This window comes from Schistocerca serialis, chromosome 5, assembly GCF_023864345.2.
Source record: "Schistocerca serialis cubense isolate TAMUIC-IGC-003099 chromosome 5, iqSchSeri2.2, whole genome shotgun sequence".
Classification (NCBI taxonomy): domain Eukaryota; kingdom Metazoa; phylum Arthropoda; class Insecta; order Orthoptera; family Acrididae; genus Schistocerca; species Schistocerca serialis.
Window position 1 is genome coordinate 615,451,176 of NC_064642.1, and position 19,333 is coordinate 615,470,508.

The 19,333-nt window shown below is 41.0% G+C and overlaps 1 protein-coding gene across 1 annotated transcript in view; it reads left to right on the forward strand.

The window, feature by feature from the left end:
• Nucleotides 1-19,333, forward strand: part of LOC126482139 (synaptic vesicle glycoprotein 2C-like) — a 173,853-nt gene that overhangs the window by 17,769 nt on the left and 136,751 nt on the right. Inside the window, exon 2 of the mRNA XM_050106116.1 lies at nt 18,137-18,199. Coding sequence (XP_049962073.1) covers nt 18,137-18,199 — 63 coding nt within the window. The remainder of the gene's footprint in view (nt 1-18,136; nt 18,200-19,333) is intronic.

Genomic DNA, 19,333 nt, shown 5'->3' on the forward strand with positions numbered 1-19,333 from the left:
CCGACGTGTCAGTATTCAAACAATTTGTTAAAATAATTCAGAAGAAATACAGTGATCTATGCAGAGAGCAATGCATGGTCACAACTACCGACGCAACTACACCTCTTTTTCTTTTTTATAGAAATTAAATGACCAGGTCGGGTTTCGTCAACAAGCCTTAAGTGGTGTAAAAAATGAAAGGAACCAATAGAAACTTTTGATTTACTATATTCAGAAAAATGACGATTCACACACTGGCAAACTTTGCTCAGACCTCTCTTTTCCTTGGGCAGTTTGATTAGCAAAAACTTTAATTATTCCACAATGTGGGTCACAACAAAGATACGAATATTACTTTCAGTGTATGCATACACAAACCTGACAAAATTCCTTCAGCGCGCAAGCCAAGTAACAATTATGCGCAGCAAAAAGGCAAATTACCGAAAATTCTATATTAATACAAAAACCTCTTCTGGCGCCACTGGCACCGTCAGGGCGGACTTCGATCTCTCCAGACGCGCGTTTTCTCTTCGCGCCAGTCAGTAACTGGCTTCTGTCAACAATTGTTCGCTCTTACCACTTGCATGCACGCAACAGTAGAATAAATAGCCAACTTTCCAGAAAAAAGATATGAACGCCCAACTTTCAAGGTTGCCTCACGTCATGTGTAGTGCTAACTGTGAAGCAAACAGGAGTGGTGTTAAGGTATGGGGCTGCTTTTCGTGGACAGGATGCAGTTACCTTATTGCGCATAACTCGGCGCTAAATGCGCAGGAATTTCTACTGCACTGTGTACACCATACCGTTGACGAGCAGCCCGGAGACAAAGATTGCATGTATCAGCCTGACAATGCAACATGTAATAAAACAGAATCTCTGAGCCATGGGTGTGGACAATAACATTACAGAAATTGGACTGGCCTCCCCAGAGTTCCGACATCAACCAAATGGAACACCTTTGCAATGAGTTAGAACGTCGACATGGCTCCAGATCCCAGCGTCCAACATCACTACACTTCCTGGTTTCGGATATTACGGGAGAATGGGCTGCCATTCGTCCGCAGACATTCAGACAACTCATTGGAAGTCTCCCCGTCAGGGTCAAGCCGTCGTAAAGTCGAAGGGTAGACACTCCGTATTAATGGCCACTAATGTGTGTCCGGATACCCTTGATCAGGTAGTGTACAGGGTGGTTCATTGATCGTGACCGGGCCAAATATCTCATGAAATAAGCGTCAAACGAAAAAACTACAAAGAAGGAAACCTGCCTAGCTTTAAGGGGGAAACCAGATGGCGCTATGGTTGGCCCGCTAGATGGCGCTGCCGTAGGTCAAACGGATATCAACTGCGTTTTTTTTTTAAACCATCATTTTTTATTACATATCCTCGTAGTACGTAAAGAAATATGAACGTTTTAGTTGGACCACTTTTTTAGCTTTGTGACAGATGGCGCTGTAATAGTCACAAACATATTGCTCACAATTTTAGACGAACAGTTGGTAACAGGTTGGTTTTTTAAATTAAAATACAGAACGTAGGTACATTTGAACATTTTATTTCGGTTGTTCCAATGTGATACATGTACCTAAGTGAACTTGTCACTTCTGAGAACGTATGCTGTTTCAGCGTGATTACCTGTAAATACCACATTAATGCAATAAGTGCTCAAAATGATGTCCGTCAACCTCAATGCAATTGGCAATACGTGTAACGACATTCCTCTCAACAGCGAGTATTTCGCCTTCCGTAATGTTCGCACATGCATTGAAAATGCGCTGACGCATGTTGTCAGGCGTTGTCGGTGGATCACGGTAGCAAATATCCTTCAACTTTCCCCACAGAAAGTAATACCGGAACGTCAGATCCGGTGAACACGTGGGCCATGGTATGGTGCTACGACGACCAATCCACCTCTCATGAAATGTGCTATTCAATACCGCTTCAACCGCACGCGAGCTATGTGCCGGACATCCATCATGTTGGAAGTACATCGCCATTCTGTCATGCAGTGAAACACCTTGTAGTAACATCGGTAGAACATTACGTTGAAATCAGCATACATTGCACCATTTAGATTGCCATCGATAAAATGGGGGCCAATTATCCTTCCTCCCACAATGCCGTACCATACACTAACCCACCAAGGTCGCTGATGTTCCACTTGTCGTAGCCATCGTGGGTTTTCCGTTGCCCAATGGTGCATATTATGTCGGTTTACGTTACCGCTGTTGGTGAATGACGCCTCGTCGCTAAATAGAACGCGTGCAAAAAATCTGTCATCGCCCCGTAATTTGTCTTGTACCCAGTGGCTGAACTGTACAAGACGTTCAAAGTCGTCGCCATGCAGTTCCTGGTGCATAGAAATATGGTACGGGTGCAATCGATGTTGATGTAGCATTCTCAACAAAGACGTTCCAGAGATAACCGATTCTCGTGCAATTTGTCTGCTACTGATGTGCGGATTAGCCGCGACAGCAGCTAAAACACCTACTTGGGCATCATCATTTGTTGCAGGTCGTGGTTGCCGTTTCACATGTGGCTGAACACTTCCTGTTTCCCTAAATAACGTAACTATGCGGCGAACGGTCCGGACACGACTTGATCTCGTCCAGAACACCAAACAGCATACATAGCACACGCCCGTTGGGCATTTTGATCACAATAGCCATACATAAACACGATATCGATCTTTTCCGCAACTGGTAAACGGTCCATTTTAACACGGGTAATGTATCACGAAGCAAATACCGTCCGCACTGGCGGAATGTTACGTGATACCACGTACATATACTTCGTGACTATTGTTGCGTCATCTGTCACAAAGCGAAAAAAGTGGTCCAACTAAAACATTCATATTTCTTTACGTACTACACGAATATGTAATAAAATGGGAATTCCTATTTAAAAAACACAGTTGATATTCGTTAGACCTATGGCAGCGCCATCTTTCGGGCCAACCATAGCACCATCTGGTTTACCCCTTCAAGCCAGACGAGTTACGTTCTTTGTAGTTTTTTCGTTTGATGCTTATTTCGTGAGAAATTTGGCCCGGTCACTATCAACGGACCACCCTGTATATTCAGTCTTAACAAATTTCATTTTAAAAATGTTCTTCTTGCCATTATAACTACATTTTATACTATCTCTACGTCGGCCATCATCAGTTATTTTTTCCTCAAACAGCAAAACACATCTTCTACTTTTAGTGACTCATTTCCTTTAGGATCGCATTACTTAATTCGACGAGATTCCTTTACCCTTGGATTATTATAATTGATGCACATTTTATAATCTCTTCTTAAAAATTATTAGTTACGCACAACTGCTTTACGAAGTCGGCGAACATAAAAGCCCCAGCTTCTTCTGTGTGAACTTTAATTCTTCTGTGGAAGTGCTCCTTCGTGTTCTTTACTGGCTATTGCACTAATGAGTATCTCTAATACTTATTACTTGGAAGAACGAGTTATACGTTTTCTTTTGTCTTTCGTGTTTATGTGGTTGCTCTCAAAGCTCTGCAAAAGAATTGTATTCTGGTTCACTGCTGCGCAATCGCGAAAACTACTCTTATAATATTCAATTTAACCGATTTTACAATCTTCGTGACTACTATAAACTGTGTAAAGCAGTCCGTTTTCGTTCTTTTGATATTTCGTTCTCCTTAAAAAGTGGTTGAAATTGCTCTGAGCACTATGGGACTTGACATTTGAGGTCATCAGTCCCTAGAACTTAAAACTACTTAAAACCTAACTAACCTAATGACGTCACACACATCCATGACCGAGGCAGGAGTCGAACCTGCGACCGTAGCGGTCGCACGGTTCCAGACTGAAGCGCCAAGAACCGTTCGGCCACAGGCGCCGGCCGTTCTCCTTCCTGTGTCAGAAGTGGCCTATCATAGAACACTGATTTGTTTGACTGTGCGGTACTTCTTAATTGTCTCTCAGTTTGGCGTTCGTACAGGAGAGAAAGCAAAGCAAAACCTCTCAATTGAAATACTTTTTTTGTGTCCTCAGTCTTCTGGTTGGTTTGACGCGGTCCGCCACGAATTTCTCTCCTGTGCCAACTCCTTCATCGCAGAGTAGCACTTATAACCTACGTCGTCAATAATTTGCTGGATGTTTTCCAATGTCTGTCTTCCTCTTCAGTTTCCGCACTCTATAGCTCCTTCTAGGACCGCGGAAGTCATTCCCCGGTGTCTGAACAGATGTCCTATCATCCTGTTCCATCTCCTTGTCAGTTTTATCCACACATTTCTTTCCTCTCCGATTCTACGCAGTATTTTCAATACTTACTTTATCAGTCCACCCAATTTTCGACATTTGTCTCTAGCATCACATGTCAAATGCTTCGATTCTCTTCTGTTTCGGCTTTCCCACAGTCGATGTTTCCCTACCATACAATGCTGTGCTCCAAACGTACATTCTCAGAAATTTCTCCCTCAAATTAAGGCCTATATTTGATACTAGTAGACCGTTGGCAAGGAATGCCCTTTTTGCCAGTGCTAGTCTGCTTTTGATGTCCTCCTTGCTCCGTCCGTAATTGGTTATTTTGCTGCCTAGGCAGTAGAATCCTTAATTTCATCTACTTTGTGGCCATCAATTCTGATGTTAATGCCGCTGTTCTCATTATTGCTACCTCTCTTTACTTTCGTCTTTCTTCGATTTAGCCGTTCGTATTCTGTACACATCAGACTGTTCATTCCATTCAGCAGATCATGTAATTCCTCTTCACTTTCACTCAGGATAGCAATGTCATCAGCGAATCGTATAATTGATATCCTTTTATCCTGAATTTTAATTATAATCCCCAATGTTTCTTTTACTTCCATCATTGCTTCTTCCATGTACAGATTGAAGAGTAGGGGCGAAAGACTGCATCACTGTCTTAGACCCTTTTTTAATCCGAACATTTCGTTCTTAGTCGTCCGCTCTTATTATTCCGTCATGGCCCTTGTGCATACGGTATATTACCCGTCTCTCCCTACAGCTTACCCCTATTTATCTCGAATTTCGAACAGCTTACACCATTTTACACTGTCGAACGCTTTTTCCCGGCCGACGGATCCTATGAACGTGTCTAGATTTTTCTTTAGTCTTGCTTCCATTATCACCTGCAACGTCGGAATTGCCTCTCTGGTGCCTTTTCCTTTCCTAGAACTTAACTGATCGCCATCTAACACATCCTCAATTTTCTTTTCCATTCTTTTGTACATTTTTCTTATCAGCAACCAGGATGCATGAGCTGTTAAGCTGATCGTGCGATAATTCTCGCACCTGTCAGCTCTTGCAGTCTTCGGAATTGTGTGGACGATATTTTTCCGAAAGTCTGACGGTATGTCACCAGACTCATAGAATCTACATACCAACGTGGATAGTCATTTTGTTGTCACTTCCCTCAATGATTTTAAAAGTTCTGATGGAATGTTATACATCCCTTCATCCTTATTTGATCTGAAGTCCTCTAAAGCTCTTTTAAATTCTGAATCTAACACTGTATCCGCTATCTCTTCTAGATCCACTCAAGTTTTTTCTTCTATCACATCAAGCAAATCTTCCCCCTCAAAGAGATCTACAATGTACTCTTTCTTCCAATCCATTCTCTTCTCTGCATTTAACAGTGGAATTCCCATTGCACTCTTAATATTACCCCCTTACATTTAATGTCACCGAAGGTTGTTTTGGCTTTCCTGTATGCTGAGCCAGTCCTTCCGACAGTCGTTTCTTTTTCGATTTCTTCACATTTTTCATGCAGCCACTTCGTCTTAACTTCCTTGCACTTCCTATTTATTTCATTTCTCAGTGACTTGTATTTCTGTATTATTGAATTACCCTGAAAATTTTTGTACTTCCTTTTTCATCGATCAACTGAAGTATTTCTTCTGTTACCCATGGTTCTTGGCAGTTACCTTCTTTGCACCTACGTTTCTCAATTCAAGTTCTGTGATTGCCCTTTTCAGAGATGTTCATTCCTCTTTAACTTTAACTGGCTACTGAGCAATTCCTGATTGCTGCATCTGTCGCCTTAGGGAACTTCGAGTGTGTCTCTTCATACCTTAGTACTTCTGTATCCCACTTCTTTGCGTATTGATTCTTCCCGACTAATCTCTTGAACTTCGGCCTACTCTTCATCACTACTACATTGTGATCTGAATCTATATCTGCTCCTAGGTACGCCTAACAATACAGTATCGGTTTTCGGAATCTCTGTGTGACCATGATGAAGTGTCACTCAACTCTTCCTGTATCACCTGGTCTTTTCCAAACATACCTCCTCCTTTTGTGATTCTTGAACTGAGTATTCGCTATTACTAGCTGAAATTTATTTCAGAGCTCAATTTGTCGTTCTCCTTTCTCATTCCTTGTCCCAAGCATGTATTCTCCTGTAATCATTTCTTCTACTCCTTCCCCTACAACTGCATTTCAGTCCCCATGAGTATTTTCTTCTCCCTTTGTGTACTGTATTAGTCTTTCAGTATTCTCATATACTTTCCTATCTCTTCATCTTCAGCTTGTGACGTCGGCATGCATACCTGAGCTATCGTTGTCGGTATTGGTTTGCTGTATATTCTGATAAGAACAATCCTGTCACTGAACTGTTCACAATAACACACTCTCTGCCCTACCTTCCTATTCAGAACGAATCCTACTCCCGTTATATAATTTACTGCTGCTGTTGATGTTACGCTGTACTCGTCTGACCAGAAATCCTTGTCTCCTTTCCATTTCACTTCATTAACGCCACTATATCTAGATTCAGTCTTTGTATTTCCCTCTTCAGATTTTCTTGCTTCCTTACCACGCTTAAGCATCTGACATTCCACGCCTCAACTTCTAGAAAGTTATCCTTTCGTTGGTTATTCAGTCTTTTTCTCATGGTAACCTTCCCCTTGTCAGTCCCTTCCCGGAAATCCGAATAGGGGACTATTCCGGAATCTTTTGCCAGTGGAGAGATCATCATCACACTTTTTCAGTTGCAGGCCACGTTTCTTGTGGATACACGTTGTGTGTATTTAATGCAGTGGTTTCTATTACCTTCTGCATCCTCATGCCGTTCATCATTGCTGATTTTCCGCCTTTAGGGGCAGTTTCCCACCCCAAGGACAAAAGAGTGCCCTGAACCTCTGTCCGCTCCTCCGCCCTCAGATAACTGAACATCTTGCAGGAGCCACTTTTGAGGATCTTAAAATCCTTATACACATCTTTAGCTGTTTTTGTTGCTTGTAATAAAAATCACTTTCACAAGAATTGTGATTCAACAAATCACAGTGTTTTTGTTGTTGTGGTCTTCAGTCCTGAGTCTGGTTTTGATGCAGCTCTCCATGCTACTCTACCCTGTGCAAGCTTCTTCATCTCCCAGTACCTACTGCAACCTACACCCTTCTGAATCTGCTTGGTGAATTCATCTCTTGGTCTCCCTCTACGATTTTTACCCTCTACGCTGCCCTCCAATAGTAAATTGGTGATCCCTTGATGCCTCAGAACATGTCCTATTAACCGATCCCTTCATCTAGTCAAGTTGTGCCACAACTTCTCTTCTCCCCAATCCTATTCAACACCTCCTCAATAGTTATGTGATCTACCCATCTAATCTTCAGCATTCTTCTGTAGCACCACATTTCGAAAGCTTATATTCTCTTATTGTCTAAATTATTTACCGTCCATGTTTCATTTCCATACAAGGCTACACTCCATACAAATACTTTCAGAAACGACTTCCTGACACTTAAACCTATTCTCGATGTTAACAAATTTCTCTTCTTCAGAAACGCTTTCCTTCCCATTGCCAGTCTATATTTTATATCCTCTCTACTTCGACCATCATCAGTTGTTTTGCTCCCCAAACAGCAAAACTCCCTTACTACTTTAAGTGTCTCATTTCCTAATCTAATACCCTCAGCATCACCAGACTAAATTCGACTACATTCCATTATCCTCGTTTTGCTTTTAATGATGTTCATCTTATATCCTCCTTTCAAGACACTGTCCATTCCGTTCAACTGCTCTTCCAAGTCCTTTGCTGTCTCTGACAGAATTACAATGTCATCGGCGAACCTCAAAGTTTTTATTTCTTCTCCATGCATTTTAATACCTACTCCGAATTTTTCTTTTGTTTCCTTTACTGCTTGCTCAATATACAGATTGAATAACATCGGGGAGAGGCTACAACCCTGTCTCACTCCCTTCCCAACCACTGCTTCCCTTTCCTGCCCCTCAACTCTTATAACCGCCATTTGGTTTCCATACAAATTGTAAATAGTCTTTCGCTCCCTGTATTTTACCCCTGCCACCTTCAGAGCTTGAAAGAGTGTATTCCAGTCAACATTGTCAAAAGCTTTCTCTAAGTCTACAAATGCTAGAAACGTAGGTTTGCCTTTCCTTAATCTTTCTTCTAAGATAAGTCGTAAGGTCAGTATTGCCTCGCGTGTTCCAGTATTTCTACGGAATCCAAACTGATCTTCCCCAAGGTCGGCTTCTACTAGTTTTTCCATTCGTCTGTAAAGAATTCGTGTTAATATTTTGCAGCCGTGACTTATGAAACTGATAGTTCGGTAATTTTCACACCTGTCAACAGCTTCTTTCTTTGGGATTGGAATTATTATATTCTTCTTGAAGTCTGAGGGTATTTCGCCTGTCTCATACATCTTGCTCACAAGATGGAAGAGTTTTCTCAGGACTGGCTCTCACAAGGCCGTCAGTAGTTCTAATGGAATGTTGTCTACTCCCGGGGCCTTGTTTCGACTCACGTCTTTCAGTGCTCTGTCAAACTCTTCACGCAGTATCATATCTCCCATTTAATCTTCATCTACATCCTCCTCCATTTCCGTAATATTGTCCTCATGCACATCGCCCTTGTATAGACCCTCAATATACTCCTACCACCTTTCTGCTTTCCCTTCTTTGCTTAGAACTGGGTTTCTATCTGAGCTCTTAATATTCACACAAGTGGTTCTCTTTTCTCCAAAGGTCTCTTTTATTTTCCTGTAGGCAATATCTATTTACCCCTAAGATAAGCCTCCACATCCTTAAATTTATCCTCTAGCCATCCCTGTTTAGCCATTTTGCACTTCCTTTCGATCTCATTTTTGAGACGTTTGTGTTCCTTTTTGCCTGCTTCATTTACTGCTTTTTTAAATTTTCTCCTTTCATCAATTAAATTCAATATTTATTCTGTTACCCAAGGATTTCTACTAGCCCTCATCTTTTTACCTACTTGATCCTCTGCTGCCTTCACTACTTCATCCCTCAATTCTACCCATTCTTCTTCTACTGTATTTCTATCCCCCATTCCTGCCATTTGTTCCCTTACGCTCTCCCTGAAACTCTGTACAACCTCTGGTTCTTTCAGTTTATTCAGGTCCCATCTCCTTAAATTCCCACCTTTTTGCAGTTTCTTCAGTTTTAATCTACAGTTCATAACCAATAGATTGTGGTCAGAGTCCACATCTGCCCCTGGAAATGTCTTACAATTTAAAACCTGGTTCCTAAATCTCTGTCTTACCATTATATAATCTATCTGAAATCTGTCAGTATCTCCAGGCTTCTTCCATGTATACAACCTTCTTTTATGATTCTTGAACCAAGTGTTAGCTGTGATTAATTTGTGCTTTGTGCAAAATTCTACCAGGCGGCTTCCTCTTTCATTTCTTAGCCCCAATCCATATTCACCTACTATGTTTCCTTCTCTCCCTTTTTCTACTGCCGAATTCCAGTCACCCATGACTATTAAATTTTCGTCTCCCTTCACTATCTGAATAATTTCTTTTATTTCGTCATACATTTCTTCAATTTCTTCGTCATCTGCAGAGCTAGTTGGCATATAAACTTGTACTACTGTAGTAGGCGGGGGCTTCATGCCTATCTTGGCCACAATAATGCGTTCACTATGATGTTTGTAGTAGCTTACCCGCATTCCTATTTTTTTATTCATTATTAAACCTACTCCTGCATTACCCCTATTTGACTTTGTATTTATAACCCTGTATTCGCCTGACCAAAAATCTTGTTCCTCCTACCACCGAACTTCACTAATTCCCACTATATCTAATTTTAACCTATCCATTTCCCTTTTTAAATTTTCTAACCTACCTGCCCTATTAAGGGATCTGACATTCCACGCTCCGATCCGTAGAACGCCAGTTTTCTTTCTCCCGATAACGACGTTCTCCTGAGTAGTCAAATGGTTCAAATGGCTCTGAGCACTATGGGACTTAACATCTGTGGTCATCAGTCCCCTAGAACTTAGCACTACTTAAACCTAAGTAACCTAATGATATCACACACATCCATGCCCGAGGCAGGATTCGAACCTGCGACCGTAGCAGTCGCACGGTTCCGGACTGCGCGCCTAGAACCGCTAGACCACCGCAGCCGGCTCCTGAGTAGTCCCCGCCCGAAGTCCGAATGGGGGACTATTTTACCTCCGGAATATTTTACCCAAGAGGACGCCATCCTCATTAACCATTAACCATACAGTAAAGCTGCATGCCCTTGGGAAAAATTACGGCTGTAGTTTCCCCTTGCTTTCAACCGTTCGCAGTACCAGCACAGCGAGGCCGTTTTGGTTAGTGTTACAAGGCCAGATCAATCAATCATCCAGACTGTTGCCCCTGCAACTACTGAAAAGGCTGCTGCCCCTCTTCAGGAACCAAGTGTTTGTCTGGCCTCTCAACAGATACCCCTCCGTTGTGGTTGCACCTACGGTACGGCTATATGTATCGCTGAGGCACGCAAGCCTCCCCACCAACGGCAAGGTCCATGGTTCATGGGGGGGTAAATCACAATACAAGACGTAATACTAATTTTCATGTAGAATTTTTTCCTCGTTGTCTAAGGTGTACGGTGGAGTTTTGGACTCAGGAGGGAAGATGCTCAGCAATGTCCCATCTGAGAACTTCTTCGCCATTTCCGGCCGTTAGCCGTTTTAGATTTCCACAGGCTTCTTTCATTCCAATCAAGCGGTGCCTGATTTCTGTGCAATACTGCCTCCTGTATGTATTTCCCCAGTGTTAGCGCTGGTCTTTCTCACCTTCCTCTATCAGGCAGCTTTCAGTTTAAAAGCTTCTTTAAACACCTATGGTTGGGCATTCTGTGCCCGCGCCCGTACCAGTGAAGCGCTCTGTTCTCTTACGTTTTTGCTATGCAGCTAGTTGCTCTCATAACTCCTCATCTCGTATCTTATCTTGCCTCATTAACTGCAGACATTTTCTCCTGTAGTCAATTTCCACAGTTCTGTTTTTTCACAACTTTCCTTGTTCAAGGCCACATCTCAGTTGCATCTGTGAAATTACCTTTCTTAGTGTCAATCCACGTATTATTATTCCGTATGTTCCCCTGCAAACTTCAGTAGTTCTTTTCCCCATTGCTGTTCTGGAACTAATATCCATGTCAATGTACGGGAGTTGACTATTATTGTTCCCCAATATTTGTAGCTTCAACAGAATTTTATTTATCCTTCCTCTGTTTTAATTTTCACCAAATCTTGTCCCATACAATTAAATCCGTCTTGTCCAGATTTATTCCTAAATGCCATTTGCTGTAATCCTTTTTAAGTTTTCTCATGATGAGAGGACATTGCCTGGCGATCCAACAAATAAAAGATGGTGGATAGTATTGTCATCAGTCTTTATTCCCAAGCCTCAGCATTTTCTGTACCAGTCATCCAGCTCCTGTTCCTAATAAATGTCAGAATAGGTGACATTCCACAAGACTGTTTTATACTATTTTCAACCAAAATACTTGTGATAACCTTGATTTCCATTTTATCATTATATTTGTGTTCTTATGTAACTTTTCAACCGGGTTAGTCAATTTTTTTCTCTCAAGTTAACTCATGTATAGCTTTCCATTATTTTGAGCTAGAGAAATTGTCTTAAGCTCTCTGTAGGTTCACAAAGGTCATGTATATTGTTTTATTTCTATTTCTAAATTTTTTCCAATAATTGTTTAATACAGTGAATGTTATCACGACATGATCGTTCCCGCCTAAAACCATTTGTCTCTTCACTTAAAGCCGACACATACTTGTCTATTTTCTTCCTCAAAATACTGGAAATAGGCTACGTGTTTTTGGGGTAACACTTATCTCTCTATAAGCTATGGATAATCTCTTGTCACCTTTTTTGTATATATGGAGGAGATGTATGACAAATTCCCCTCTATAGGTGGATCTTGTCTCAGCTCTATTCTCACAAAAAGTTTCTGTAGATATCTTATCACTACAGTTCCCCCTTACTTTATAAGTTCCATTCTTATATTTCGTAGTCCTGGGGCTTTATTTAATTTTGATTTAGACTGCGCTGCTTTCAAATACTCCTTCGTTTTTTCTGTATTGTTTTCTTTTCAGATCTTAACTTCCTCTTGCCCTTTGTAGTCCAACCTATTTTCCTGTAATAACGTTGAATAATGTCCTGTCTAACATTAACCAAGTAACTGTAAGTCCCTATCAATTCAAAAGGAAATTAAAAACATATCGAAGTAGTCACTCTTTCTAGAAATTATCTGACTATCTATATTCAGTCAACAACTTGGCAACTGGCAGTGTTCATGTTACAAAGCTGCAGTGCAAGTAGTAATTTACTGTAAACAGTTGTCAATGTCTAGAGACGTGGGTAAATATTTTCTTTCAAAAACACCATTGTGATTAAGATAATATTAAGCTACTAGTAGCATATAAATAGGAGATATTTAGTATAACTGAGGACACAGTAGCTTTCAAGTTTTCTTCGTGATTGCAGCTTTCTTTGTAATTTACTCGGTTAAATTTGGCTGGCATAAGCATGAAAAGCATTAAGCAGTATAGTGATAAATTACTGTTAATACCGTACATAGATTAACTTTCTATGATTTCATCGGTTGTTACTTTATACCTCTTCACCCGTTCCAAATCTCTGGTAGTTCTCCATCTTGATGGGATTTCGCTCAGTGAAGGGAAGTGATTTTAAATTGTACTTGACTATAAATAGCTACTTTCAGCAATTCCGTCTGAGTTTTTTGCTTCTTATGTAGAAGCGGTCTAAACAGGGTCAATGATTTCAGGTCGTAAAGAGGTTTCTCAAAGATGACAATGAGTTCACGTTACTCAGGTACGGTGCGTGTGGACATTATTATTAATGTCATAAGAAAAGTTTAAAATGTGGATCTTCAGCACTGATACATGCTATAAAGCAACTGCGGATAAACAACACTTTACGCTGAATTTCGTCTGTACTTCTCGGAGCAAAAGTCCATGTTTTGCGTTAACCAACTTTCATTAATTACACTGTCATATTTTGAGTTAAAAAGAATGAAATTTACTGTCCACATCAAAAACAAGAAACACCTCGTGCACTTGTCCTGTATCATTATTCAAGCATACAAACAGAGCATCAAGAAAATAAAATAAATATCATTCTCTGAAATTAGATATAGTTCCCCCCGCGTATGCAGCACCAATGTTGCTGAGTAACAAGTATGCCTCTGACCAAAAACACTTCACTCGAAGTGCAACGACGCGTCCAAACCCATGCAACTCGCGTAATACGCCCAAAGACGTGCACACTAGGTGTCAGAGTTGAATGCATCTCACCTCGCAGGAGAATTTCGTGTCAGTGTGTAGGCGATGAGGTGCAATACGTTGAAAGTATTGTCTCCACACGAGTTAAATATTTGTTACAGATAGTGATACGACCCTCCTTACGCCGCAGCTGTCTACCGGACTTTGATGATGCTGGATTTCAGTTCCAGAGTGTGCAAAATCTGAAACACGGAACACTGAAATATTTACGAATTGGAATGTAAATTCCAAAAACCTTTCAGCTGTCTAAATGTTCTATTATTATTTTCTTTGAGCTATCAGTTTCAGCGCTACATTACGCTATCTTCAGGCCCACTGACCGACGTGTAGAAAGATTCCCACATCTGGACAGTTAAAATAGGGACCAGCATTCAGTGATTGATACTCGTAGATTTTTGACACAGCGATCCCTTCGATATCACTTGCGGACTGTTTACACGTCAACAATCGTCTCCTCCTTGTCATCGGCACAAACCCTCGATAGATCAGTTTCAGTTGTCGAAACGGGCTGTCTTACGGCGAATATACGTAAAGATTCACTGTAAAGTTTATGTTAAGATAAGGGTATTTTGTAATATTTACTTTTAATTACATTTACTACTACATATAATGAATAAATCAAAGTAACAAAAGGAGAAAAGCTGTATCGGCTATAGGCTCCTTAGATGTATACCATTACAGAATGTGTTCACACTTGGTACACTGAGACACGCGTTTGTACGAACTACAACTCTTCTGATGATGGCTGGACGGTGGTTTCCGGCGCTATTTTCTTCTTACTATACGATACAGTTCCTCCAATAACGTGTCCAAGTCGTCTTTCGAGCCTCTTCCCAGTGCTAAGAAAAGAGTTTATAGATCCAGTAAAAAAAGTCGGAGTTACATTTCGCCATCTGTGAACGTTAAAAGAAACTTGTGTAGGCCTACGTCAGAAAATTCACAACATCGTCTGCTACAACTGCAGCTTGATACACACTAAGGTGATAAAAGTCATGGGATAGCGATATACACATATAAAGATGGTGGTAGTATATCGTGCACAAGGCATAACAGGGAAGTAGATTGGCAGAGTTGTCATTTTTACTCAGGCGACTCATGTGAAAAGGTTTCCGACGTGATTATGTCCGTACGACGGGAATTAAAAGACTATGAAAGCGGAATGGTAGTTGGAGCAAGGAGCAAGGGACATTCCATTTCGGTTATCAATACCAAATTCAATATTCCAAGAACCGCAGTGTCAAGATGTACCGAGAATAGCAAATTTCACGCATTAGCTCTCACCACGGACAAGGCAGTGACTGACGGCCTTCACTTAGCGACCGAGAACAGCGGAGTTTTCGTAGAGTTGTCAGTGCTAACAGGCAAGCAACACTGCGTAACATAACCACAGAACTAAATACGGGACGTACGAGGAACGTATCCATTAGTACAGTGCGGCGAAATTTGACTGTAATGGGCTATGGCAGCAGACAACCGACGCGAATGCCTTTGCTAACAGCACGACATGGCCTGCAGTGCCTCTTCTGGGCTCGTGACCATATCGGTTGGACCCCAGATTACTGGAAAACCGTATCCTGGTCAAATGAGTCCTTATTTCAGTTGGTAAGAGCTGATGGTAAGGTTCAAGGGTGGTGGAGACCATACGAAGCCATGGACTGAAACTGTGCAAACTGGCTCCATAATGGGGTGAACTGTGCTTACATGGAATGGATTCGTTCCTCTGGTCTAACTGAACCGATCATTGACTGGAAATAATTGTGTTCCCTACTTGGAGACCATTTGCAGGCATTTATGGACTTCATGTTTCCAAACAACGATGGAATTTTTATGGATGGCAATGCGCCATGTCACCGGCCCGTAATTGTTAGCTATTGGTTTGATGAACATTCTGGACAAATAGAGCAAATTATTTAGCCACCCAGATCGCTCGGCGTGAGTCCCATCGAACATTTGTGGGACATAATTGAGAGGTTACTTCGTGCACAAAATCCTGCACTGTAAACGCTTTCGCAACTTTGGACGGATATAGGGGCAGCAAGTGACTTCCAGTCACTTTTTCAGTCAATCTCACGTCGAGTTGCTGCACTAGGTCGCACTAAAAGATCCCAGACTTCTGTCACCTTGCGAGCTAACATCCCAAAGATGTTCGGGCTCACATGTGGTTCGCCGCGCGGGATTAGCCGAGTGCTCGAAGGCGCTGCAGTCATGGACTGTGCGGCTGGTCCCGGCGGAGGTTCGAGTCCTCCCTCGGGCATGGTGTGTGTGTGTGTGTGTGTGTGTGTGTGTGTGTGTGTGTGTGTGTGTTTGTCCTTAGGATACTTTAGGTTAAGTAGTGTGTAAGCTTAGTGACTGATGACCTTAGCAGTTAAGTCCCGTAAGATTTCACACACATTTCAACATTTCACATGCGGTTCCTCTTCGTCGAAATGTCTTGGGTCAAACTCGTCTAGGGGCTGAACCGCAAGTGTCACATTACAAGCCCTAAAGTAGACATTTGTGACCCTTTGGTTAAATTGTCCGGCTGATGGCAAGTTTGTGAAATTGCATGAAACAAAAAAAGGGTTAATATAACATATAATAACAGTCATAATATTATCGGGACCTAAATTAACGACCCATAAATGATGTAGCCCACATAGTTGCCATTTGGTTAGAATAATGTTTACTCAGAAAGCAAACTAATAGCGAAAGTGGTCGTATTTAGAGTTACTGCAACACTCCAGCGCGTATCCATTTAACAGAGTTCGGTCATTCACAATCTCATCGCGAAATACAAGTCCAATACTCCATCTCTTTATCTACGCGAAAAGTTAAAAGTTCACACCAGCGTGTGGCTGCCACCGTTCAGAGAGTAAGTCCCGCGATACCTCACAACGCGAAATTTTCTAAGTCGTTTCACTTCCTAGCTACCTAAAGACCGACTGTCCGCTTTCGCACCTCAATCCGAACTGTACCCTTTGGCGTTTAGACCAGAATTGTCCACTTTGGTGTCTCGAGCCGAGCTGTCCGCTTTCGCGTCTCCACCAGCACTGTCCGTCTGCCCGTCTCCAGCCGCGTCTCCCGCGTGCCGAACATTGTCGCTCAACTGACTACTGCAATTCCCTTCGCTGAAGCCGTCCATCTGATTGGCTACAGCTTATTCCGCATTATTTTACATTTTAACATATTTAAATAATCAAAGCTTGACTACTTTCACGTTCTAAATAAAGTAACAATAATATCCATTACATATTAAACGTTAAATCCTTTTACATAAAACCAATACAATTTCCTTCTTAACTTTGAATGTCACGGCTATTAGCCTTGCACCAATGTGCTTTCTGATCAGTAAATAAAGAACAAAAGTGACTATTATGCATTAAACTTTACAATAAATGTTCTTATGCCTTATGATTCGGTAAGGTGTCATGCTATCATCGTTCAATGTGTTTTATGTGGGGGGGAAATGCTGATCTGATGCTTAATTGAAAATACTGATAACTTAAATTTACTACATCTTTTAAACAAATAAAGTCAGAGAGTTGATATTTACAACATCTGTTATTTTAATGATGCTTTTTTATATGAAATGTCGATCGTTAAGATCGACCAAAGCGTTCAGATTTTAGCATTCAGGTCTTTGTTACAAAACTTGTTAATTTCACTTTAGTAGTAAATCCTAAGCTATTATAGATAGGATCAGTACTAAAGTTTTATTGGGATAACAATGAAAATTTAAGAAAGATGCTAGATTAAAATTACTGTGGCTTAATTCCCTGAATTACTACAGAATTAAATAGTTTTCATAGATGTTTCCCTTTATGGCTGATCTTAGGTCCGCCTTATTCAACACTGCTACGTCTCCCTGGGCACAAAGAGCTCCTACGGGGTTTCCTTATGGTGTAGGTTCTCGTCTATCTCACTCGCACACTACAGCACTTAGGCCTCATCAGCTTAGCCTTATTCAGCACAATAGGCACCTGCGGACGTCCCCATCTCGTGGCTTATCTCCGCTCTTTCTGACACACGGTTTTGGACGAGAGGATTCGTTTTCCATTTCCTGGAAGGCTGTCTCTTTCGGCCATATACTTAAATGAGAGCGAAATGCTCGTTAACTCACAACCTCACTTCAGTGTATTCACTCGATGTATATATATCTGGTGAGGAATGTCTTAGCTGTCCCAACTTAGCAAGTGCATGACTTCTCCTATTTATTTATCTATTGTTGAGAATAATTAATTATTCATGCATATAGCTTTGCATGCCATACGAGTATTTAAATGACGAAATTTGTGACTGCATTAGTATATGATTCTAGGAGACTGTGTACAAATGTATAGAACTTGATACCTAGTATTTTGAGAAATGTGAAAGTAAGTTTCTGGAAAGGAGGAACGTGCATTCAATTATCAAAATTATAGGTGTCTCTCTTTCATGAGACAGCTTGCATGTAAACTGGACTGTCGGATGTGTAAGACTGAGAGTAAGTTCTGAGATGGAAGGCAAAGTGTGCATCAAATGTGTGACACCAAATTGCGTATGTTTCACCAAAGAAATACAATTGTTCATTGCTTTTTGTTGAGAATACTGAGAGTGGTCGAAGCTAATGTGTTTTTCTCGATTTCAGAGGCGGAGGAAGGGAAGCCGCTAGATGAACCTGTGGACTTCGAAACGGCGATTTCGCTAACAGGTAGGCCACTGCAGTCAAATTATGTTGATCTGGCATAAATACCGACGAGATGCATTGAATCATTAAATAAAAATAAAAATTATAGCGTACTAGGGTTGAGCACTAAGTTGATGGTCACGGTAAATATTAAAGTAACATTAGTGGAAGATTTATACGGATTAGGCAGTGCATTGGCTGTGTTGACGATTCGTGGGAAGCAGTTTGAGCTTCTGGGCCACATTTCAGTTCTTCACCACCAGAATTAACACACTTTATGATCAGTAATTTTGCGTCTCAATTGCAATTTTGCGAGCACATTGTAAGTCGTGAAATTTTGTTTTTTTATTTTATTTCAGAAAGTGCGAGGGCCTGCTGAAAAGTAATGGCTCTAAACCTTGTAGGTGAAAACCCTTAAGGCATTTTAAATAAAACAAAAATTACCAATATCTTTATTCTTCATGTCTACGTGTTTGCAGTCCTCTGCCGTAGAAAGGTCCGAACTGTAGCGTGTAACGTGGAGACGTATAATGTAAGTATATCTCTACCAGAGAAACATTGTGCTGTATCCGAATTTCGAATTCGAAGAGTTCGTCCACACATTCCCTATACTTCAGCATCACAATGCCAGACCACATAGGAGCGCTGCGACGTCTGCAACAATCTGACGCCTTGTGTTGATTTTCATCTGTTTCCAAAACTTAAAGAACATGTTGGAGGGCTTTACTTTGATAGTGATGAAGTGGAGCAAACAGAGGTGAGGTTTGTCAACAAACTCAAAAATTCCACAGTGACAGTATCAACGATCTGGTCTCTCGTCCGGAGAAATTAGTTCTCATCAGGATGAATATGTTGAGAAGTAAATATGTAAACGTGTAGAATAAAGATCTAGAATTTTAGTAATGTTCGTTTTGTTTAAAAGCTTTAAGAGTTTGCGTATAAAAAATTTGGGGCATCACTTTTCAGCATGCTATCGTATATCGTTTTGATTTTATCGACCATTTATTTGCTGTAAATTAATTTCTTATGAAAAATGTGCTTTATATTACTATGGTATATTATAATTAATCGTGCTCTTATTGCTTTATTTCGTACTTAATCATATTTCCTTGAGATCAGATTGAAAACTACAACTGTTCCCTGCTCGTGAAATTCAAC